The 24,735-nt window shown below is 39.3% G+C and overlaps 1 protein-coding gene across 1 annotated transcript in view; it reads right to left on the bottom strand.

The window, feature by feature from the left end:
• The window catches only part of cpne9 (copine family member IX), a 180,118-nt gene that overhangs the window by 62,178 nt on the left and 93,205 nt on the right, over positions 1 to 24,735 (bottom strand). The window contains exons 7-8 of the mRNA XM_044166604.1: positions 4,022 to 4,085; positions 380 to 483 (exon numbers count right to left, since the gene is read on the bottom strand). Coding sequence (XP_044022539.1) covers positions 380 to 483; positions 4,022 to 4,085 — 168 coding nt within the window. The remainder of the gene's footprint in view (positions 1 to 379; positions 484 to 4,021; positions 4,086 to 24,735) is intronic.

Here is a 24,735-nt window from a genome sequence, read left to right as displayed (position 1 = left end):
TTGGGTGAGTATTCAAAAGGTAGCTCATTCAGACACACAGACAGTCTCTTGAAATACATCTCAACTGAATAAAATATTCAGCATGAAACAGAAACATACATGGTTCACAGAGGGTTTTGATCCTGAACTGTATGTCTGAAATATTGAATGATACAGTATGTACATTATGTCTCAGTGTCAAGAAAATATATTAGCCCTTCTTCCATCTGATGGGCAAGAAGCTTTTAGACGCCTCATGGGACTGGATCCAACAGAGAAATCTGCTCTCAGATTTTCAGTTGCTGTCAGGAACAGCACACTCACCTCAGCTCAAGAGCTAACAGATGGACTATACTATAAAGGATTTACTATAAGTCATTTAACAAACACACACACTTACGTCCCATCTTCGTTGCTGCGGTAGAAGACGAGGAAAGGGTCAGACTTGCCAAAAAAATCTTTTTTATCCAGCTTGTTGGCACAGAGCTGCATGGTGGCTATGTCCTGGAAAAAACAACAACAATTTGTTTTTACACTTTCCATTCTTTTCAAGTAGTTCAGACTTACAGCTGAACTTTGAATTAAACACCATTCACTCATTAGTTCACTTGGACTATGACTAATATTTCATATGCATAGAAGAACCAGATGGGGGGGGGGGGGATATGCACAACTTGGTATCTTTTGTTTGGTGTAAGTAAACAAAATGTTTCACTCCTAAAATAATTTTCTTTCATGATACCATATTAAACCAAAATGCCAGTTTCTGATTGGATGGCAGATGCCCATTAAAATCATATCAGCACACCCCAAACACACTCAGGGTACAATATTTTCAGTTTTCATGTTTAGCCTTCAGATAATTTATGTGTTTATTTTGATTGTTAAAGGGGCACTCCAGTGATTATTGTTAGTTATTATTATAGGTATTACTTCCATTAGGTCATTAAGTTTTAGGATTCACAAGAGACAGATTAAAAAAACAATAATCAAAATCGAGATATCATTAACTAGTATGGGTCGAGCTCCAGAAAACACTGGATCCTGCTTCCCACAATGCAACTTAATAGTGTCTTTTGTTATACCCTCCCTGTCTGGTAACACCAAAGTCTTTCAATCTCCACATCCCCAGTTTGTAACGCAGGCTTTTTTGTTATAAATTTGCATTCTCCAAGCCCAAGCTCAGATAACCTTGATGACATCAACAGGGTTATATCCTCACATTATGAAATTGTTTCACACATTGAGTAGTACTCTCCAAGTTGAGTAAACTGATCTTGATGTAAAAAGTGCCCCTTTCTTAAACTGGTGAAAAACACAGCAACAATACTTGCCTCATGTAAAAAAATTTTTACACTGGTGAAACTAACCTGAGTTAAACTAAGGACACACACACACACAAAAAGTAAAATGATTATAAGTCAGCCTTTCTTGTTTCTTACGGTAAGGGACCTAGTATACGTGCAATAATGCATTCTGAGGAGTCCCCATACACATAGTGGACTTTGACTGTCCTCCATGTTGTCCATTATTTTGTAATATCAGATCGCCTTGTTGTGCATTTATCACACTGACGTTTACAATAATAAAGTCATAAAGAGTTTATATCAGCCTAAATAAATGAATATGAATATAAAACAAGCAACATCATCACGAGATATACAACCCAGAATGACTTAAATTGCTCACACTGCAAAAGTAATGGGTGGAAAATGTTCAATATCTCAAGCAGGAAACCTCCCTTTCAGTTCAGAATGCATAATTAGCTTTTTGCACCTAGCCAGCTGGTCAGAGCCCTGGATTTTAATAAGATGGTGGATAGTTTTGCACAGAAACTGCTGAAGAACAGGTGTCTTCTTCACCAGTCATTTTAAGCTGAGACAGCTTACACTGTTATTGCATGTTTACAGCTGTAAATTTATAATTTATATATCTTTTTTTTTTTTTTAAACACAAACGGGTGTACAGATGGTCTTTTCAGTTTTTTCAGTTTCTTATGTGAAGTTTTGCCTGTACACAGTGCAGGCATCTGAGTCTTTGCACTAATGTAAGATATCTGGATTATATCTAATGTCTGGCATCTTTTAGTGCCATGAACAGTGATGTCCAGGTGCAGTAGAGTGAAGTGTCTCCCTCTGACAGACATCTCAGATAAATCAGGTACACAAAGTAGATACACTGGTTTGTTTTTAAACTTAAAAACGTATAATTGGTGTGAAAAAGTGTTTGCTCCCTTCCTGATTTCTTATTTTTTTTTGCATGTTTGTCACACTTAAATGTTTCAGATCATCAAACTAATTTAAATGTTAGTCAAAGATAACACAAGTAAACACAAAATGCAGTTTTTAAATGAAGGTTGTTATTATTAAGGGAAAACAAAAATGGGAGTATTTTCCCAAAAGTCTTGGGGATCATCAAGATGTTTTCTGGCAAAAAGGAGACGAGCCTTAATGTTCTTTTTGCTCAGAAGTGGTTTTCGTCTTGGAACTTTCCCATACAGGCCATTTTTGCCAAGTCTCTTTCTTATGGTGGAGTCATGAACACTGACCTTAACTGAGGCAAGTGAGGCCTGCAGTTCTTTGGATGAGTCGTCGCTGTGCTCTTGGGGTAATTTTGGTTGGCCAGCCACTCCTGGGAAGGTTCACCACTGTTCCATGTTTTCACCATTTGCGGATAATGGCTCTCACTGTGGTTCGCAGGAGTCCCAAAGCTTTAGAAATGGCTTTATAACCTTTTCCAGACTGACAGATCTCACTTACTTTCTTTCTCATTTGTTCCTGAATTTCTTTGGATCTTGGCATGATGTCTTGCTTTTGAAGATCTTTTGGTCTACATCACTTTTTCAGGCAGGTCCTATTTAAGTCCAGCATAGAGCAGAGTAGGAGAGAAAACAGCTTTCCATGCGCCCAGAGGCATGAGGGAGAGCGCACAGTTAAAGCACCCCAAATAACAATCACTCCATACCAAGTGAGTCATAGAAAAATAAGACACATTCCGCAGATAGAAACAAATGAAAGGGCAGGGGCAGTTTTTAGATAATTAGAATAGTTATAATTAGAATTAGAATAAGTTCTCTTTTAAATCAAATATCTCTTTTCATGAGTGGAAAGTATTGTTCTTGCAACTGCATTTGTAACATTTCTTTTTTTTTTTTAAATCAAACGTTGCTTAACCATGTCATGTGATATGCTACTTTAGTAGGCCTACACCTTAAGAACAAATATTACTGGGACCCCTACAGAATTGAGTACAGAACTGTAGAGTACTGCAGTTCTTTGGATGTTGTTGTGGGGACTCTGAATGGCTGAAACGTTTAAGTGTGACAAACATGCAAAAAAAAAAAGAAATCAGGAAGGGGGCAAACACTTTTTCATACCACTGTATAAATGATATTTAATCCATGAAATAAAACTAACTGAGAATGTTTTTCCAGAGACAGGCCTCATGAACCATAACTAATAAATGTAAATGAAAACATTGAGTTCTGAACCCCTCAAGGACTGCTGTATACTGTCATCACTGCTATATGGCCAGCAGTGTGTGTTGAACCCTCCTCACAGTCATATGCATGATATGGTATGAGGAAGGTTAAACTTAATTCTGTGTATACATTACAGCAAACTGCTTGCCTGTAAAAGTGCATACTGTAATACCATGGTGAGCATGTTTGTGTGTGGTGTATGTGTGCTTGCATGTGCTTCTCTCTTTGATTGGAGTGTCTAATTATTTACCCACTGTGGCAAGAAAAGTGAACCATAAGACTGGATAAATAATTCATGAGCGGCTCTCATCATCACTTTGAAGGAAAAGTACAAATTCACTTTCCTTCCACTTGATGCAGATGACAAAATTATTCTGAAGTCTGTGCGGTAATTTAAATTCACTCTGCAAAGTTAAAAAAGGAAACACACAACGTGACTGTCATGAATTCAGACTGTAGTGCTTAACTTTCTGACCCCTGTCTTGGACTGTTTATATAACCGTGTGTGTGTGTGTGTAAGCCTGGAGAAAGACAGTGTCTTGAGTATGATCTGATACTAACCCGGCAGTTACTGAGCTCCTCGGCTGTGAAGATGATGGTTCCACACTTCTTTCCAGGAATCCCACTGAGAGAGAGAGAGAGAGAGAGAGAGAGAGAGAGAGAGAGGCTGAGGAACAACGGAGGACTACAAAAGCAATAAAGACATGGTAATTTTCTGCCTCAAAGCAAGTATGCGTTGACCAATATTGGTATCAAAAAATGGAATAATACTTGAAAACTAATTAACACAAATGATTAACGACTTGCTCCCACCTTTGATGTTAAAGCTTTTACATAAAGTAAAGTCGGTGCTCAGCATTGTTAATTTTATCTTTTCTACTGAAAACTATGACTGAAGATATTTGTTGACAAACTTTTTTTCACAACAAAAATGACACTAAAACTAAAAAAGTAACCTTTGAGAACAAAAACTATGACAAAATGTTAACATTTTTGTCAACAAATAAAAACTAAATGATGAACTATGACTAATTATGAATATAAAAGAAGCATAATCTTAACGATCTGAATGCATCTGCAGATTATGCTCTGGCTGTTGAAGAAAGAGGAAGTCAAAAATCTTGGTAATTGTATTGAAATTGGATCTGGAAGCCTGAAGTCATTTCTCAAAGGGAGGAATCCCCAGGTACAGCGGGGGGCTCAGTGCTGTTTTCTGCTCTGCCTTTAAGCTGCTGGAAGATGCTTTGTTACTGATTTTGTTCCTGTCCAATATTTAATAACCTGCTTCAAACTAACAGACAAGCTTTCAGGAAACAAAGCAAAGTTTAGCAGCCCAGTCACCAGAATAAAATGTAGCCATTTTACGTTTCTGCAAACCACAGACACATTAAATGTTTACGTTTTAATATGTATAATACATATCATATCGACATTTCTATAATACCTATCATATGGAAAGTGACGTAGTTCAGATGACATCCTCTAGGGCATACTTCCATACCTTGAGGTGGACGGGAGGTAGGTGGCATGATCCATAGTCAGATCGCTTGAGTTGCAAAAGCATCAGAGACTCGTGTTATTTTTTAGTTTTTCAAACCCTGCGAGTTTGAAAATGTTTTTATCTTTATTCCACGTCATGAGAATACAGTGAAAATAGGAAAAGATAGGAGAGATACTGATGAAAATGACGGAGAAGACAGACAGAACTATATGGCACTCGGCTTGTGGTGCTTAATGCACCAAGAAAATACATCTGAAAAACTCTATAACTCTAAAACTCTATAGCAATGTCTCGTTCCAGAAATCATGACCTGGTTACTCAAGATAATCCAGATATTTGTTGTAAGCAGTTTCATTTAGGGACTATTTTCTTTCTACCCATAGTCCTACATGAAACTGCTCACACCAAAACAATCTAGATGTATAAATAGCACTACAGGTAAGAGGGAAAATGTGTGTTTTAATTTTGGGGTGAACTGTCCCTTTAAGTAAATCAAACCAAGCGCAAAACAAATTTTTGCCTTGTTGAAGAGGAACCTGTCTATTTCCTCCAGTTTGTTTCCTGTCCTGTCTCAATCAGAATCAGAATCAGAAATACAGACAAGAGATCAGTCTGAGCTGTCTCACAAACAGGCAGCCCCATTATTTCACGGCAATAGAGCTCACATTCAGAAATGGTACAGATATCTATGGTTCCCAGAGGATGAAGCCTAATAACCTTGGTAATCGCTTGGTGATCCCCTGACTTTTACTCTAGCGTCAAAATTTCTGTTTGTCCAATACTTTGGTTTATGACCAAATACCTGCAAAATTCCATCAGCCTCAGTTATACTTCCAATATTCTATGTTATGTCTATATTCTTCATCATATGGTTTTCCTGCACACCCCCATCTTAATTTTACTTCTTTTTTCAATTATTTCTAAACTTTACTGTGTAAAGTTTTTCACTTCTGTGTAAACAATACATAAATACAATTTTATTCTAATTATCACTATTTGTATATTGCTCTGGTCTTTGATCTACACAGATCCAAAAGCTGAAACTCTTAAGCTGCATCTCGTAAGACACACATGTCAGCATGACAAGTGTTTGGCCCATTTCCCACTTCATGGTCCAGAATAGCTCTGTGTACGAGGGGATTACACGCTGACAGAAAAAAGCTGCATAAGTTTTCAAGTCATGTAAAACATAGAAAAAGAAGCTGGAAAACCTTTATCATCCACTTGATAATTCCCCGTGGGTGGGAGTCACACTCCACCTAACAACACGACACAGCAATTTGTTCCATTCACTTGAAGCTGTGCTGTTGCAAGCAGGCCTCCTGATGCTGCGCTGTGATTAAAATGCCGGATGAGATTCAAGGATGATGCAGTAAACACCTGTGACACATACACAGCCACAAACGCACCCAAACACATGCACACAATCCATAATGAAAGAGAAGGAACCACATTGTGTGCACACACACAATATATTCTCCTTCAGAGGCTGTTTCCTGTAACCTTGAACCATGGGTTTGCCTCAGTCAGTCTATTGTCCATTCCTCAGCCTCTTTTGTGAACACAGTCACGTAACCCATGCTGCATGAGGGCAGGTGCAACTGAAACACCTTCACTTGAAACAAGAATTAATTCCTACACTTCCACTTTCCACAGTGTGGTTTTCTTTTTAATCAATCTTCGCTGTCCCTCCTACTTTAACGAAGAACGCTAACAGTGATGTATGAGCGTCTGCAGGCTGCAATCACTATGATAATGACTTTTGCATGGTCACGTCTGGCGATGGGGATACCTGCAGCATGTCACACTTACACACACACACACACACACACACAATGCCACCCCTTGTCAGAGGGTCCTATTCCCATTCCTACCACAACAGTGCTACTAAAAGCTCAGTGGTGTTAAAGCTGCAGCTACTTGACTGGAGCAGAAACACAGCAGGATGGAAAAAATTGATATAGCAAAGATGAAAAAAATAACTTAAAGGTGGAAGTGATCAAAGAAAGTGTCTGTGTGTGTGTGTGTGTGTGTGTGTGTGTGTGTGTGTGTGTGTGTGTGTGTGTGTGTGTGTGCGTCAAGTCCTTCAGCAGGAGTTTTCCCACACATTTCTTGTCTGTCCTCCTCCCACTGCCTGATGCGGGTCCCCGCTCCCACACATTATACAAGCTCCCACACACACACACACACACACACACAAACACACACACAGTTACGCAACTCTAAACAGACACAGTAATATACAAAAACTGTACAAAAAGCCCCAAACTCTCTGCTTTTGTTTTTTAAATTAAATTATTAATTTAGTAGCAATTATTACAAGTATTACAACTACATGAATTGGGGGACTCACAAGAGGCAAAAATATAATATCCAAAATCGAAGCAGCAGAGACCATCCAGACTTATGTTTACTTTTAGTCCCTAGTATCAGAGTCAAGCTAAAGACACTCAATCTAGAGTTCTGCACAGGCCTACAACTAAGACCTGAACCCAGCCTGTACCTGTGTCTTTAAGACCTGATCTGAAACTGACTTACTGCCAAGTTTGGGACCCAAACCCAAACCAAGGCTATATTTTTGCTATATTTCATTTTTTACTAGCCTGCTGGGCTATAGTGCAACACATACTAAGCACTTCAAGGACTGGCACATTATTTAACACTTGATGCCCACACAAGTAGTTAAGGTACAGAAGTTGGGATGTGATTATCTGGGGAGTGGATGTGATAAATTCCTGCTTTTCTGAAGAGTTGATGTTGACCCTGGGAAATAGAACAGCAGCGTATCCTGACAACATGATGTGCATAAAGACCCTGCATATGTGTGTTACACTTAATGCAATGTATATGCTGCACTCTCTTATGCTGCGTGTCCACTGGGGAGTTTTTGGACGCTAGGGGTCGCGCCGCTCCCTAGCACTGGACACTTGGTAGCTGTGCCACTAGATGTCGCAATAGATGATTGACAAGTGCTCTCCTTCCCTGAAACACAACAGGAAACACTTCTTGGCTGCACCTGATTGGACAAACACTTTCACTCCTGGGCTGTCTGCTCTCGGATTTCAAATCAAACCAACATGGTCGCTCGTTTCCTTCAGTTATCAAGCTCTTCCCCTGTGGAATCACATCCCAATGTGGGTTCGGGAAGCAGACACCATCTCCACATTTAAGAGTAGGCTTAAGACTTTCCTCTTTGATAAAGCTTATAGTTAGGGTTGGCTTGGGTGAGCCCTGAATCTTCCCTTAGTTATGCTATAGGCCTAGGCTGCTGGGAGACGTCCCATGATGCACCTCTTTCCTCTCTCCTTCTCTCCCTCTCCATCTGTATGCATTTTTATCCCATTATGGCAAGTTACTAACTCGACATCTTCTCTCCCCCTGTAGTTCTGTGCTTTCTCTTTTCTCTCCTCTTTCCTTCTTTTGCTTTCAGCAGGTATTTCTGCCTCCGGAGCTGCAGAGACTGGATCTGATCTGAGTTCTTGCTCGACAACTGCTACTACAGTTATTGTTATTGGCTCTGTTACTATTGCTGACATTATTTTTCCTTTAGCTGTCATTCCTATTATTATTAATTTATAATATTAACACTACAATTACAATTCTACTATTTAAAAAAATCCTAAGTGGTATTTGCATTGTGCCTCCCTCAGCCCCGAAATATTGTACTTTTTAATCCACTGTATTTATCTGATGGCTACAAGATTCAGATATTACATTCAAGAGATCACCTAATAACACTGCTGTTGTCAGGTAAAAAAGCTGTATCTCCATAATGTCAACTTTTCAGGAAACTGAAAAAAAGCAGTTTTGAGTATTTTTTCCATTTTTCGTATTTCTACTTTACCTAAATTAAAGAATTTGAGTATCTTTTCCCCCTCTGATGCCCCAAAGAGCATTTAAGTCTATTTCACAAGAAATCTCCGCAACACAATGCTCATCTCACTCTGCTACTGTAGTAAATTAATCAACTGAGAAAACAGTAGTGGAAAATTAGGTTATGTACAGCTGAGTTTTTCAAGATTACATGCATATAATTTCTCTGTGGCCAAGTAAGGCTATCATAAACTTGTGGAGCGTATACAACATAATCCCCACTGGCTCCCATCAGTGAATGTGGGCAGCAAGCCATCGGCCTCCTGACTATGTGTGCAGTGCAGGGGATCCCTGTCAGAACTATATACAGTGGTGTGAAAAAGTGTTTGCCCTCTTCCTCATTTCTTTTTTTTTTGCATGTTTGTCACACCTAAATGTTTCAGATCATCAAACAAAATTAAATATTAGTCAAAGATAACACAAGTAAACACAAAATGCAGTTTTTAAATGAATGTTGTTATTAAGTGAAAACAAAATCCAAACCTACATGGCCCTGTGTGAAATAGTGATTGCCCCATCTGTGGTTTATCCCACCTGAGTTCAATTTCTCTAGCCACACCCAGGCCTGATTACTGTCAGAGCTGTTCTCAATCAAGAAATCACTTAAATAGGACCTGCCTGACAAAGTGAAGTAAAACAGCCAGAAAACATCTTGCTGATCCCCAAGACTTTCTGGTCTTTCATACCAACAGTAAAATATGGCGGTGGTAGTGTGATGGTCTCGGGCTGTTTTGCTGCTTCAGGACCTGGAAGACTTGTTGTGATAAATGAAACCATGAATTCTGCTGTCTACCAAAAACTCCTGAAGGAGAATGTCCGGCCATCTGTTTGTGACCTCAAGCTGAAGCGAACTTGGGTTCGACAGCAGGAGAATGATCCAAAACACACCAGCAAGACCACCTCTGAATGGCTGAAGAAGAACAAAATGAAGACTTTGGAGTGGCCTAGTCAAAGTCCTGACCTGAATCCTATTGAGATGCTGTGGCATGACCTTAAAAAGGCAGTTCATGCTCAAAAACCCCCCAATGTGGCTGAATTACAACAATTCTGCAAAGATGAGTGGGCCAAAATTCCTCCACAGCGCTGTAAAAGACTCATTGCAAGTTATTGCAAATGCTTGATTGCAGTTGTTGCTGCTAAGGGTGGCCCAACCAGTTATTAGGTTTAGGGGGTAATCACTATTTCACACAGTGCCATGTAGGTTTGGATTTTGTTTTCCCTTAATAACAACCTTCATTTAAAAACTGCATTTTGTGTTTACTTGTGTTATTTTTGACTAATATTTAAATTTGTTTGATCTGAAACATTTACAAACATGCAAAAAAATAAGAAATCAGGAAGGGAGCAAACACTTTTTCACACCACTGTATAAATGCATGGACATTCATGTAAATGTAATTCTTTCTGAACACCATGAATCAGTGAAGCGCCTGGATGGCTTCCACTGCTACTTGTAATAGGTGATGTAACAGTATGTCATGTGAGGGTGTCTGACTGCTGTGTGAGATGACTGAAGAAGGATATATTCATGCATGTGTAAGTAGAGGTGGAAAGCAACAAAGTAAAAAGACACAAATACTCTACAGGGGAACTATACTGATTTTACACATGAAAATTAGTTTACGCATCATAAGGAGTACCACTCAACCAGTGAAAACAGTTGTATAATGTCTTCATTAGCTCTGGAGGAGCTTTGTGTCTGAAAATAACCCAAGTGATGTCATCTGGGGTTGTCCCTGCTTGGGCTTGAGGAATCCAAAAAAGGACAACCGGCATTACAAACTGGTTTGTGGTATTTGAAAGATGTAGATATTTACAGACAGGGACCAACAAAAAGACAAAATCAAGCTGCATTATGGGAAATGTTGATCAGTAGTTTTTAGAGCTTTACCCATACTAGGGACTAAAAGTCATGATATCTCGGCCTTTGCTGCACCAATTTTGATGATTATTTTTTTAGATTGTCTCTCACCAGACCTGACTTTATGGAAGACCAACACTAAATGACTTAAGTAACCCTTTAAGTGCAGTTTTACTAGTACTTTGCTTAAATATTTACACTTTGTGAGACTATATACTCCAATACATTTACAGTATCTGACCGCTGAAATTACTAGTTACTTTTAAGGGAAATCTATGGTTTGATTTTTGTAGCTCTTGCCATCATTTCTATTGGTTATTATAACATTGTACACACCAAATTAATTGCTGAGATCTGGGAACACAGAAACACTGCTACAACAAAGTCAGATGGGGCAAAAAGCATGCAACCCTATTCAGGGTTTCTGAGGGGTCTGTGGTTTAATAATACCACATAGAATGCAATAGAAAACAAGCAGGCACGATATGGTCTAGGATTAATTATTATTATACCACCTTCCCAGCAGTATACAGTATAACAATAATTCCTAATGATATAATTAATTATATGACCTAGACACAGATAAACAGCATAAAATTGATGGGTGGATTAACCAATTGAAAATGATTAATTCACTGAAGTTTTTGTTAAAATCCACATTTGCCCATTATGAGACGATGCGCTTCCTAGCTACTGTAGGTAGCAGCAGTCACAGTGCTTCTTATAGGTCTGATGATTCTGACTGAAACTCCAGCTGCAGATACCCTGCTATTGTCAGACAAGAATGTCAACATTGGACAAGAATGTCAACATTGTCAGACAAGAATGTCAACATTGGAATGAAAACATTGGGTTTTCTGCAAAACCCTGGATTATGTTTAATACCAATGTTTTTAAAATGTACTGTACTGGCATTCGACATAAATTGTGAGTGCAATTGTTTAATATGGACATAATTTCTAGGGATACTGGGCTGAAACACAAGAGGTGAGGCAGGAAGCAAGCAAACCTCCAGGTTAGTCAAACTTATGTGACAATGAAGGCGAATGGTAAAAATATTACCCAAACTGTCTTTTATAAACACCAATTTCCTAGTTCAACTTTCTCTTACTCTCCACAACAGGGTGTTCAAGGCACCACCATTTCCGTTTAAAAAAATGCTGTGCTACGTTTTGTCGGGGCTGAACGCGGCCCTGGATACAACGTCGGAGGCGGGCCCCTGTTCATTTCTATGAAAACTGCTCAGTGGCGCATGAAGCCAAAAAAGTTCGACTTCCTAGTATAAAATTATCGGGATCCTCAGCATATGCTTCTACATCATACAGCTCATAGAGCAAGCGCACTAGAGACTCCACCGCCAGTTAGGCCCTCTGCTAACTTGAATGGGGATAAAATTATTTAATTGTGTGGCTCTTCTAGACTTTCTGTTATGGTTTAGTTTAGTCATTGTTAGTCATTTTGTATACTCACCTCTCCTCATGTGTCTTGCAGTTTTATTTCCTGTCTTTGTGTGGTTTTCCCTCCACTTTTGATTATCTACCCTGCCCTGATTAGTTTCACCTGTGCCTTGTTATCTCTCCTCACCTGAGTGTATATAGTCTGTGTGCTTCCCTTGTTTCTTTGTCAGTTCGTCTTTCTTTTATGTCAAGCGTCCTGGCCAATGTTTCCAGCAGTGTTTCTTGGATTTATTCTTTGTTTTTCTTGGAACTCGCCTGGATTTTGGACTTGTTTATTGTTTGTTCCCTTGGACTTGTTTGCCTTTGTTGGATTGCTTCCCTGTTTTGACCACTGCCTGTCTGATATCTGTGTAAGCCTTTTTGTTCATCATTAAATTATTAAAACTGTACCAGCTCTGCCTGTGTATCTGTATTTGGGTCCTACTCATGCTTTCCTGGTAAGAAAAAGAATGAAGGAAAGGAGAAAAGGGATTAAAGTAGGTTATAGCAGTACTTCCCTCTTCTTCTTTCTTCCACTCCAATTAAAGCCTGCACTTGACACAGACATCTCTGCCTCCCTGTCTCTTTTATTCCATTGCTCTCCCTGATAGTAATTAGATAACGAGCCACCCACTACCAAACTAAAAAAAAGCCTATTTATTCATCTGATTATGGGAACATGTCTCTGTGTGTGTGAAGACAAGACAGGATTGCCTTTCCTACCCTGTGAATGAACGAGTAAATTAAGTGAAAGTAGAGCCTTTCGTTAGAGGATCTTCTTAGATCCAAAATTTTAATCTGATTTGAGACAGTCCCATGGAAAACCTACCCAAACCTGATGTGCTTAAATCAATTTCCAAAAAAAGAGATCAGAAAGGGACCTGAGGACAGTCAGACCCTGTCTGAAATAAACCTGGAGCAATAGAGCAGGACCATTAGATTAGATTATATATAACTTGAATCTGGTCTGATTTCGGTCTTGGGTCAGTTAATAGGAACTATGAAGTCCTCTTCCTTGGACTAGAGATTTTTTGTACATCTCAATCTGTAACTGTTTTTTCAGGGGCCCGCCCATCCATCCATTATCTGCTACTTATCTGGGATCAGGTCGCAGAGGCAGCAAGCTAAGGAAGTCTCCGCCCAGTTGAACAGGAAGGTGTTGTAATTATGCCCAATCCACATTGCATCCTATTGATGCAAAGGAGCACTAGTTCTATTCCAAGTTCCTTCTGGATGTCTGAGCTCCTCACCCTAACTCTAAGGGTGAGTCAGCCACCCTGCCAAGGAAACACATGTTGGCCACAGTACACCAAAGGGTGCTGGGGCAATTGCTACTTATTCATTTGGTCCTGGTATAACCAGAATGAGAGCTGTGTCTTGCCAGAAGGTTAAGCATGTTCACAGTGGGCATTGTACTCTGCCAGGGTTGTGCCTTGTCTCCAAGTCTTTTTGTGATTGTCATGGACAAAATTTCAAGGTCCAGTCAGGGAGGGAAGGAAGTCTGGTGTGGTGGCCCTAGGATTATAGCTCTGCCTTTTGCAGATAATGTGGTTCTGCTGGCTTCATCAAGCCAGGTGGTTTGCAGCCTAGTGTAAAACAGCAGGGATGAGGATTGCTCCCTTCGTGTGCAGGAGTGAGCCAATTCCCCAAATATAGAACTTCAAGTATTGTGGGTCTCAGGGACTACTATAAAATAATTGTCAGGCTGCTTGCAGTTTGTGGTAGTTGATAGTTGTGGTAGAAGGGGGAGCTCCTAAATTACAAATGTAATCACAAAAAGGACACTGCATGTAGGGACAGATTGGAGATAAAGGTGAATTTTTTTTAAAGTACATAATTCAAGACAAAGCGTGTCAGCTAGACAGCGTAACACATGAGAATGGGTATAACATGTTCTTTTTAGAAAAATCTTTTCATCCACCAAGATGTAAGTAAGAGAGACAGAGTATCAGATGAGAATATCAGTGGCCTTCTTCATAAAAAGGAGGACAATTCATTATGCATGTTTGTGTTCACCCTCCTGTGAAATGTGATTTTTATGCAGAATGAGAGGAGAGCTTTTTAATTGGCAGTGAGGGGGCACTGTGGGAAATTCTCTTTACAATGGTACTGAAGTGGATTATTGAGGAGTTTTAGAACAGAAAGCAACAGGAAGTGAATGAAAAAACATTTTCAGGTTGCCTTTCTGGAAGCTTTCCAGTTTTGTGCTGGTTTGGCCTACATACAAACACTGAGCGTTCCATGAGAAGAAAACACTTCAAAACACTGGGAAAAAAAATTCTTTTAAATGAAACCAGGTCAGAGTCAGGCAGTTGACAATTCCATAAACATGCATGTAGATTGAGCTGCTGTGTAAAATCCTTTCACTGGATGCTCACTGACACTAACCTTCTGTACTGTATTGCAGTCAAGCGTAGGGGTGTGATCTTTGCACATTTTCATGCGATGATCATTGTGGCCAAAAATATCATTCATAATTTTTTCCTGAAATACTACTAGTCCTGAAAAATAATTACACAATGTTCTGCCTCAATTTAAATTTGTTACACTTAAACACCATAAATACAATAAGGATAGTTGTAGAAAATTTAGGGGGGTTGAATGGGAATGACTTTGAATGTTGAGATGAATGTCCAGGCGAGGAACCAAGTAGGCAGGGATAGGACCTAAACGCAGACGAATAGGCAGAGAAGGTGCAATATAAATAATTTAATGAACCAAAAAATGCTTACACTGGATTCTGGAAGGCAACAAGCACTCAAAACAGGTAAGCAATCCAAAACAGAAACACAAGCCCAATGGTGAGCAGGCAAAATCCAAAAATCCACAGACAGGCAAGGTACAAGGGAAACAATAAACCAGGATGCTTGACAGAGATACAGCAACAAACTGACAACTGAATAAAGGAAGGACACAGACTTAAATAGACTTAGGTTAGGGAGACAGCGAGACACTGATCAAGACACAGGTGAAAACAATCAAAGCAATGAAAGACAGGAAACAAAACTCCCAGACACAAGGGGGAGGGAAAATATTACAAAATAAAACAGGAAATAATAGGACAAAAACCCAAAACCATGACATTGAATGCAGCATGGTATCAATGTTTTCATACATGTTTTAATGGTTAAAATCGTTTTTTGCCACATTAGCAGCAGGTCTCTTGGGATGGCAGTGTTGGTCAATTGGTCCATCACTTTGGTCTAGAGTGAAATATCTCGATAAATATTGGATGGATTGCCATTGAATTTGGTACAGACATTCATGGTTCCCAGACAATCAATCTTGCTGGATCTACTGTATTTACAGTTGTATGCAACAGTTTAGGAACCCCTGACAATTTCCATGATTTTCATTTATAAATATTTGGGTGTTTGGATCAGCAATTTCATTTTGATCTATCAAATAACTGAAGGACACAGTAATATTTCAGTAGTGAAATGAGATTTATTGGATTAACAGAAAATGTGCAATATGCATCAAAACGAAATTAGACAGGTACCCCAACAGAAAAATCACATCAATATTTAGTAGAGCCTCCTTTAGCAGAAATAACAGCCTCTAGACGCTTCCTATAGCCTGTAATGAGTGTCTGGATTCTGGATGAATGTATTTTGGACCATTCCTCCTTACAAAACATCTCCAGTTCAGTTAGGTTTGATGGTTGCCGAGCATGGACAGCCCGCTTCAAATCACCCCACAGATGTTCAATGATATTCAGGTCTGGGGACTGGGATGGCCATTCCAGAACATTGTACTTGTTCCTCTGCATAAAGGCCAGAGTAGATTTTGAGCAGTGTTTTTGGTCGTTGTCTTGTTGAAATATCCAGCCCCGGCGTAACTTCAACTTTGTGACTGATTCCTCAACATTATTCTCAAGAATCTGCTGATATTGAGTGGAATCCATGCAACCCTCAACTTTAACCAGATTCCCAGTACCGGCACTGGCCACACAACCCCACAGCATGATGGAACCTCCACCAAATTTTACTGTGGGTAGCAAGTGTTTTTCTTGGAACGTTGTGTTCTTTTGCCGCCATGCATAACGCCCCTTGTTATGACCAAATAACTCAATCTTTGTTTCATCAGTCCACAGCACCTTATTCCAAAATGAAGCTGGCTTGTCCAAATGTGTGTTTGCATACCTCAAGCGACTCCGTTTGTGGCGTGTGTGCAGAAAAGGCTTCTTTCACATCACTCTCCCATACAGCTTCTCCTTGTGCAAAGTGCACTGAATTGTTGAACGATGCACAGTGACACCATCTGCAGCAAGTTGATGTTGTAGGTCTTTGGAGGTGGTCTGTGGGCTGTTTTTGACCGTTCTCACCATCCTTCGCCTTTGCCTCTCCAATATTTTATGTGGCCTGCCACTTCTGGCCTTAACAAGAACTGTGCCTGTGGTCCTCCATTTCCTCACTATGTTCCTCACAGTGGACACTGACAGCTTATATTTCTGCGATAACTTTTTGTAGCCTCCCCCTAAACCATAATGTAGAACAATCTTTTTTTTCAGGTCATTTGAGAGTTGTTTTGAGGCAAGGGTGCCCAAATTTATGCACCTGTCTAATTTCGTTTTGATGCATATTGCACATTTTCTGTTAATCCAATAAATCTCATTTCACTACTGAAATATTACTGTGTCTTTCAGTTATTTGATAGATCAAAATGAAATTGCTGATCCAAACACCCAAATATTTATAAATGAAAATCATGGAAATTGTCAGGGGTTCCTAAACTTTGCATACAACTGTATGTAGCCCTTTTATCCAAAGCGCTTTACAATTTGCCTCATTCACCCATTCACACACACAATCACACACTAATGGCAGCGAGATACCATGCAAGGTGCTGGCCTAACCATTTGGGGTTCAATGTCTTGCTCACTTTGACATATGGACAGGAAAAGAAAACCACCAACCATGCGATTCATGGACAACCCGCTCTACCTGCTGAGCCACAGCCAACTTTTCATCTAGGGCCATCATCAGGTCAAAATTTCAATTCCCATCAGCCTCAGTTGTGTTGTGTTTAGTACTTATTAGCAATGTTATATATATGCTAATATATGCTACCATTCTGACATGCTAAACTAAGACAGTAACCATGGTAAACATTATACCTGCTAAACATCAGCATGCTTCTTAATTTGCAATTAAAACAAAATCATTAGAAATAATTAGAACACTATGATACATTTTCAGGTTAGATTTTGAGTCTGGACTTCATCAGAAAGTGGCACACAGTACAATCTGTGGCAGTGCAGCATCCACATTGCTATTGTCTTAATAATATGCATGGTGCCATCTCAGATCCAAAGTGAGCAGTCTGGACAGAGCACTGGTTGAAACAGCATCCTATCTAGGTTAGAACCAAAGCCCAGCAAGCAGCTATTAGGTTGCCTTTAATAATAAATGGCCAGTAGGACTGAGGTTGAGTATCTAGGAGGAGCTGTGAAATAGCGAGGAACGCGTTCATCAGTGAGTGGTGCAATCCCTGCCATGCTTATTACCCTCATTACACTCAAGGAAATCGTTAATGGCAACTTGCAGCGAGTGTCAAGACTGAAGTGGAAAAAAATGAGGAGATGTAATTTATGTCCTGATGTAGGAAGCTGGTATTATTTGAGAGAATTTTAAGTCTTGCTCTGGCTCAGCTTATGCTCTATGATTTTAATATAATATCACAGCTGTGTTCTCCTTGCTATTTAGACTGATTCACTGATCAATAAATAATCGATGGACTGTATAGTGTACATGCTAACTGAAGGGTTATGAGAGGTGTCGCCCTGGAGCTGTTGGCTGGATGTGAGGAAACAGAAATAAATCTCCAGAGACACTCTGACCTCCTTTAGCTGCTCTTGTGAAGTACAGAGGGTAGTGATGGAAAGAGTGGCGGAGGGAGATACAGAACATGGTTTCCCACCACTAACCCAGTATGGAGCCACATTGGATCTCCTTCTAACACTCTTCATATACTTTATATGAAATGGTTTTTAAAAACAGCAGAATAATCTGAGCTGGATTATTTGAAATAACTGTTTATTTTTATTTTTATATTGCTTTATGGTCTATCTGCTTTACCACCAGACCATTGTGGGAAGAGGGAGCTACAGGGCATTTATGAACCCCTTGAAAATTGCCTTTGTTAAAAAAAATTATTTATTAAAACTTTTGGAAAAAAGTTTATTTGACATGGTTTATATAAACATCTATTATGAATTTATATAAATTTCAATGGCTATTTTGATGGTTACTCATGTGTCATGTGTCTAAGAAATGAAAAAGAGAAGGTTTAGCTATATTATATCACATTAGCAGAGGTAATAAGATATGACTATGTAGCACTCAGCAATCACATACTTACACTGTTTCAGAATGGACTGATTGTCATTTCCCTGGACTGGAAATTGACACTATAAACTGTCGTTTTGCTGTGACCTACAAAAACAGGCTCACATATTTATTGAGATTGATTTAAATGACTGTTAGCTGTCAGCATCAGGAACATTTTGCTAAAATATACAGTTGTCTGATCATTTATGAGCATTGTGTTTAAGTTTATTTAGCACCATCTTAATTGCCCATGTATGAGCTGCCTCAGCGTTCAGCATTCAGCCTAGCATTCACATGTTGTTGTTCCCTCCTCTGTTTATTCTATACAGTGAATGTGCTGGTTTTTATGTAGTGTCTACTTCATCCATTATGACAGAATTTTTTGTAGCACACATGCAGCCTTCATGCAGTGCAATACCTGCCCTGAAAATGGATAATAATGTAGTGACCCTAAAGCATTGCATTGTTTTTGATACACAGGCCCCTGTGTTTTATGGCTATACAGTCTAAATATCAGGGATCAATGCAAAGTCAGTTTTCAGCTAACTGAAGCATTATCATTATCAAAGCACATCCTTTAACAAACTCCTCCTAGAGAACTGATCCGATTGATTTCAAATTTGAGCAGTGCAATCTAAAGACCTTCGCGATGAAAGTTCTTTAAGTTTGAGTATAAGTTGAACGGCGTGTCTGTGGCGTCAAATTTCCATGTTTCTTCCACTTGCTATTTGAATCCAAGCTGGCCAGATTTCCAATTAGACATGCAAAGCTTACTTCCAATTCCAGTATTTTATTATATTTACTTGTACAAGTACAAGTTCACCAGGGCATGGGCAAGTAGTGTGTGTTTCTATTAAAAGAAATTAAATATACATATAAGTAAACAGCTGTTATCCTTAACAAAGTAGTTTAAACACGCCAGCTCTATTTCTAGGCTACAAAGGAAATATCAATGCAATTATCACAACACCATTGGAAAATACCCGATCCAGAGCAGGTGGCCGGTTAACATAAGCACTGGCAAATAGCTAGCAACATCCTCCATGCCGTGCAGCCTGTACAGCAGTCTGTTGCCCATACCGGGATCCAGTACTGTTGTGTTGGCTAACGCAAGTATCTAGCTAGCTACTGCTCAATAAAAAAGGGAAACATAAATCTGAAAAAAGTTCATTTGGACTCTGTTGAAAAGGCCTAAATAAAATGTCATTTCTTAGTGATGTGATGAGCAATTTGTTTTGGCCAATAACAGATGAGCATGACAAAAAATTGAAGGCCTATATTAAATTGATATGAGATCCCGCCCTAAGGAAGAAGAATTTCAATATTTTTTTTCTAAAGAAGATAAAAAAAATATTTTATAAATTATACTGAGATTTGGTAATGGTTTATTTCAACCAATTACTCATTTTTATATTTTGATCTCCCTCTTGTCTCTCAAAAATAGAGTAGGAGCAACTTCCTCTGCCTCTATGGACCAGCCTCCTCTGGTCAGTATTCACTAAAGGGTTTTACGCAGGTAAAAGAAAAGCGGCACAGCTGAAAATTACGTGTTTTGGCTGATGCAATACGTAGTCTATTTTAAGGTGTTCATGTTCAGAGGCGCAAAATATGGGAAGAGGAAATGGAAATGTATACAAATAGCCACAGACCTGATTTATTAGTTGACCACTTAAGCCGAGGAAACTGTGTGGAACACACAGAGAGAGAGAGAGAGAGAGAGAGAGAGAGAGAGTGCTCAGTTCAGCACCACAACACAAAACATCAGAGCAGCAATGCAAAAGTATGTGATTTTTTGAACAACTTTACCTTTCTCTTTCCCGCAGGTTTTTCCTGCCTATTTTTTCTGACTTTTAATTTTTCACAGAAGCTCAAGTCCAGTGTGATATGATTGAAGCAGCCAGCAATAGTTATTAAGTAGGCTGAGATATTATCTGTTTACAGAAATAAGAAATAATCTAGTCAAGAGTTTTGAAAGTTTTACCAAATATCTCCCATATTGATTTTTCGCATTCAGTCACTGATCTTTTACCGTTGACAATATCATGCTATTTAATCAGTACTTCCTCTTGCGGGATGACTGCAAGCTTGCAGTTCTAAAAGTTTCTTCTCTTTAAACAATATTTAAATTTGAGCAGCAGAAAACACTTTCTTTTACGCTCCCTTGCCTTCCAGACATGCGCAATGCGCATCAAAACAGTCCTACATGAGTTTAAGAAACCCACAGTTGTTGATGAGTTTTTGCTGCTGTTCTCAGAAAGTAAAATGTTATCTCTTAGCACAGTGAACAAGTACCACAAAAAGTATCAAACATTGCACTGTAAAGAGGGACTACAGTGATATCACTCCAGATATAATTCCATATGGGATTACTCTCCTCACATCAAACTGCAAAAAGCTCCTTTTTATGTTTTCACTGAATCATAATGGCCACCTGTCTGGAATGACAAGCTATTTCTAGTCAGCATGTGGTCTTAGTCATGAATAGTCACAGACAAGAAATTATGTTTTGCCCCTTACAGCAACCCTCAGTGTGGAATACATCGGAGATAAAAACAGAGAGAAGAGATGAAGCCACGAACTCTGTCTGTGTGATCAGAAAAAACAGCTCAGATTCAAGGGCTTTCCACTTGGCAAGGTATCTTTTGTTCTGATGTAGGTATAGAGAGAAAGACACAAGAGAGAGAGCCGGGGGAAAGATAAATATTACTTTTCTTGGCAAAGCAGACACTTGAAGGCCCTCCAGGACTCCTGTTTTTCTCTTAAAAAACATTTTTTATTCACTTTCCTGAAACTTTCTTTGATCCCTTAGCAAATTGTCTTCCTTCATTACTCAAAATTTTGGTCTTGCTATTTAGTTCTTCTATGATGACCCATCCCTCTCAATGTTTCAGATACATAGCATCACTCACCCACACACATAGGTACTGATTCCATGAGTGCTAAGGAGCTCAGGCACACACACACATACATACTCCACGGCAGGGAGTTTCAGCGTCGTAGCACCCACTTAACCACACAAGCTGTTTGGAGGTGTAGTCGTAACAGCACTGTGGGAGACTGGCATACAAGCCACATGGAAAACCTGACAGAAGGAAAAAACTGAATGTAACATTTGATGAATGAGATGAAGCTGAGAGATTGGCATGGTGAGAATGTCACCCATTTTAAATGACAGAAAGATACTGCCACCATCTATTGTATGTCTAAGTATATAGTCTGGTGATATTCTATATTTTTGTTATTGTCAAAAAATCCCATGATAATACCCTCACCAACAATGAATGTATTGTACTAACAAGTGTTGTGTGTTTATCAAAAGCTCGATATATCTTATTCCACTGTGCCATAGAGCTCCATTGTTCTCCAAAAACTATAAAAACACATCAATGAGCCACACATGTTCCTTTATTACCATGAACACACACAGTGTATTTATTTTGACTCAGTCCCACATACACCGTCCTGCTGCCCCAAATACTCACTAGAGCACCAACTGAAAACAGTCCCCAACAAATATTATACACTATTTACTCCTGTTAAAAACTAAGGAAATTACAGAGCCAAAGACCAAAACAATGCTGGTTTTGGTCTTTTCACAGGATTTGTTGACAATAAGAGAAATATAGAATAACACCAGACTTATCCTTTAATAAGTAATCCGTAATGTGTGGATTTGGTAACTTCCTGTCCATTCCATGTGGTCCACGCGGAAGACTTGATGGTGAAGCGCGGGGGGAGGGACATAAAGCGATACTGATACTGTGTGAGGTGAATTTGAGTCAAAAATCATACTTCTTCTCTGAGTTGTAACTCATGACTCATAACTTAGACGTGAAACACATATTGATATCATTCAGTGTGACTTACACCTCCCGAGGATATCATTATCTCTGATGTGCATCGATAATAAACATCCACAAATCTGCTTAGAAATCATAGAAAAAAGAGAACTTGTGTGAGAATCAACAGGTTTTTAAGTTCAGTATCAAAGTAATCCAGTGATAGTTGTCTGTATATGCATGGGTACATTGCAAACAGTAACTGCTAATAGCTAATGCCATACTTTAATGGTGCCAGTTTGACAAAATCTAAACAAATATAGGCTAAAAGTAAATGGGGCTCAAAAGAGAATTCCACTAGCTACCTGTAGCTGATATTACAACAGCACATTTGATGAGCTTTTATGGGGTCTTGTTCTCCTGATGGCTTTAATTTTTTCTGTCGTCATATTGGTTCCCAAACATGCCTATATGTTGGTGTTAGCATGTTTCCATCTATCAGATTACCAAAAACAATTCAGATTTACTCCAGTTTCTCCAAAAGTCAAATTTTACACTGAGTTGATTAAAAACAAACAAAACTCAGAGATCCACTTTAAAATACAACGACGTCGCTCCGGACAGGATTTAAATGACAGGAGGACCAGTGAGTTTGCTGAAAAACAGTAGGTAATTGTGGCTGTAATTATTACTGGGGTGGGGATGAAAAATGACCCACATACGTGCTCCGGAAGGGATTAAAGGCACTGACCATCCCAGGTATTGTTAAAATCACCCCACCTCACCTAGAGAAATAAATCCAGTCTAAATGGAGTTTAAGAGTCTACAGCCATGCTAGTGGCTCTGTGAGGCTGTACTTTGGCACAGCGAAATGCTCAGATTAGCATGCTAACTTGCTCACAATGATAATGCTAGCATGTTGATGTTTAGCAAGTATAGTGTTTACCATCTAATTTTAGCGTGTTAGCATGCTTATACTTTGCTAATGAGCACAAAACACAAAACTGAGGCTGATGGGAATGTCATTAGTTTTGCAGGTATTTTGTCATAAACCAAAATAATATTGGACAAAGTAAAATTTTGACCAGATGACCGGCTAGATAAAAAATAAGGGGATCGCAGTTTTTACAATTCATCCTCTGGGGACCATCAATGTCTGTACCAAATTTCAGTCCATTCAATAGTTGTCGAAATATTTCAATAAAAAACCAAAAAAGTGTCAACCTGCTGGTGGCACTAGAGGAAGAGTCAGGGGATCACCAAAATCCTCTGGGGAACTTTAATATTTTAATATTTAATACAGAAAATTTCATGGCAATCCATCAAATAGTTGTTCCAGTTCAATCCAACTTTATTTATAAAGCGCATTTAAAAACAACAGTTGACCAAAGTGCTGTACAATGAAAATATAGCAAAAACCATAAAAACAACACAGTAAAATACAAAGGCCATAAGCAGACCATAAAGTTGTTGAGATATTTCAGTCTAGACCAAAGTGGTCGACTGACATTTTCATCCCAAGAGCCCCACAGCTCGCAAGGCTAAAAATCTGTTATACTGTATTTTTTGAAAAGCACTGCTATACTTTTTTTACAATCCATTTGCTTGTGTTTGCATTGTTTAACAACAAGATGGCACCGCAGATGGCTGCCTTGGTGTGTTGGTGCGCATTGTTTTGTCTTGTTTTGTTTGTAATTCTGTTTTCTACTGTGATACATAAGTGGAATTATTGGACATTCTGGTCAAAGGTGCCCTCACCTTTATCAATGCTGTGAAACGCCAGAGGAGAGGGAAACGTGCCGGTGCACTTGTGTGTCTCCGCCGGCGGGGACTTCACACACCCTTACCAGGAATATTTCTTTCCAACGTGCTGTCTAATAAACTGGATGAAATTCAACTACTGGTGGGGAAAAACAGACTTTTCTTCATTTTCTGTTGTATGCTTCACAGAGACGAGGCTGTGTGGATCGATACCGGACTCTGCGCTGCAGCTGGCAGATTTTCAACTCACGGATCACGACACAGAACTTTCCGGCAATACGAAAGGTGGAGGTATCTGTTTTTAGTGGCTGGTGTAATGATGTGACGGTGATTCAACAGCACTGTTCTCCTGATCTGGAATATTTATTCATGAACTGTAAACCTTTCTACTCCCCATGTGAGTTTGTTTCATTCATTCTGGTCGGTGTTTACATTCCACTGCAGGCCAACATGCAACACGCACAGTGCATGCTCGCTGACCAGATACTGTGTGCGGAGCGGACAAACCCAGAGTCTTTAGTCGTTGTCCTCTGTGCCTTTAACAAAGGTAACCTCAGCCATGAATTCCCCAAATACAGACAGTTTATTAAATGCCCGACCAGAGAGGAGAATATTCTGGACCACTGTTATACTACAGTAAGCAGTGCCTATCATACCGTCCCCCGCACTGCACTGGGACACTCTGGCCACGTCATGGTCCACCTGATTCCTGCATACAGGCAGAAATTAAAG

The sequence above is a fragment of the Siniperca chuatsi genome, linkage group LG2 (assembly GCF_020085105.1).
Source record: "Siniperca chuatsi isolate FFG_IHB_CAS linkage group LG2, ASM2008510v1, whole genome shotgun sequence".
In the NCBI taxonomy this organism is placed as follows: Eukaryota; Metazoa; Chordata; class Actinopteri; order Centrarchiformes; family Sinipercidae; genus Siniperca; species Siniperca chuatsi.
Note: the sequence above shows the minus strand (reverse complement) of the source record. Positions and strands in the feature narration are given on the sequence as shown.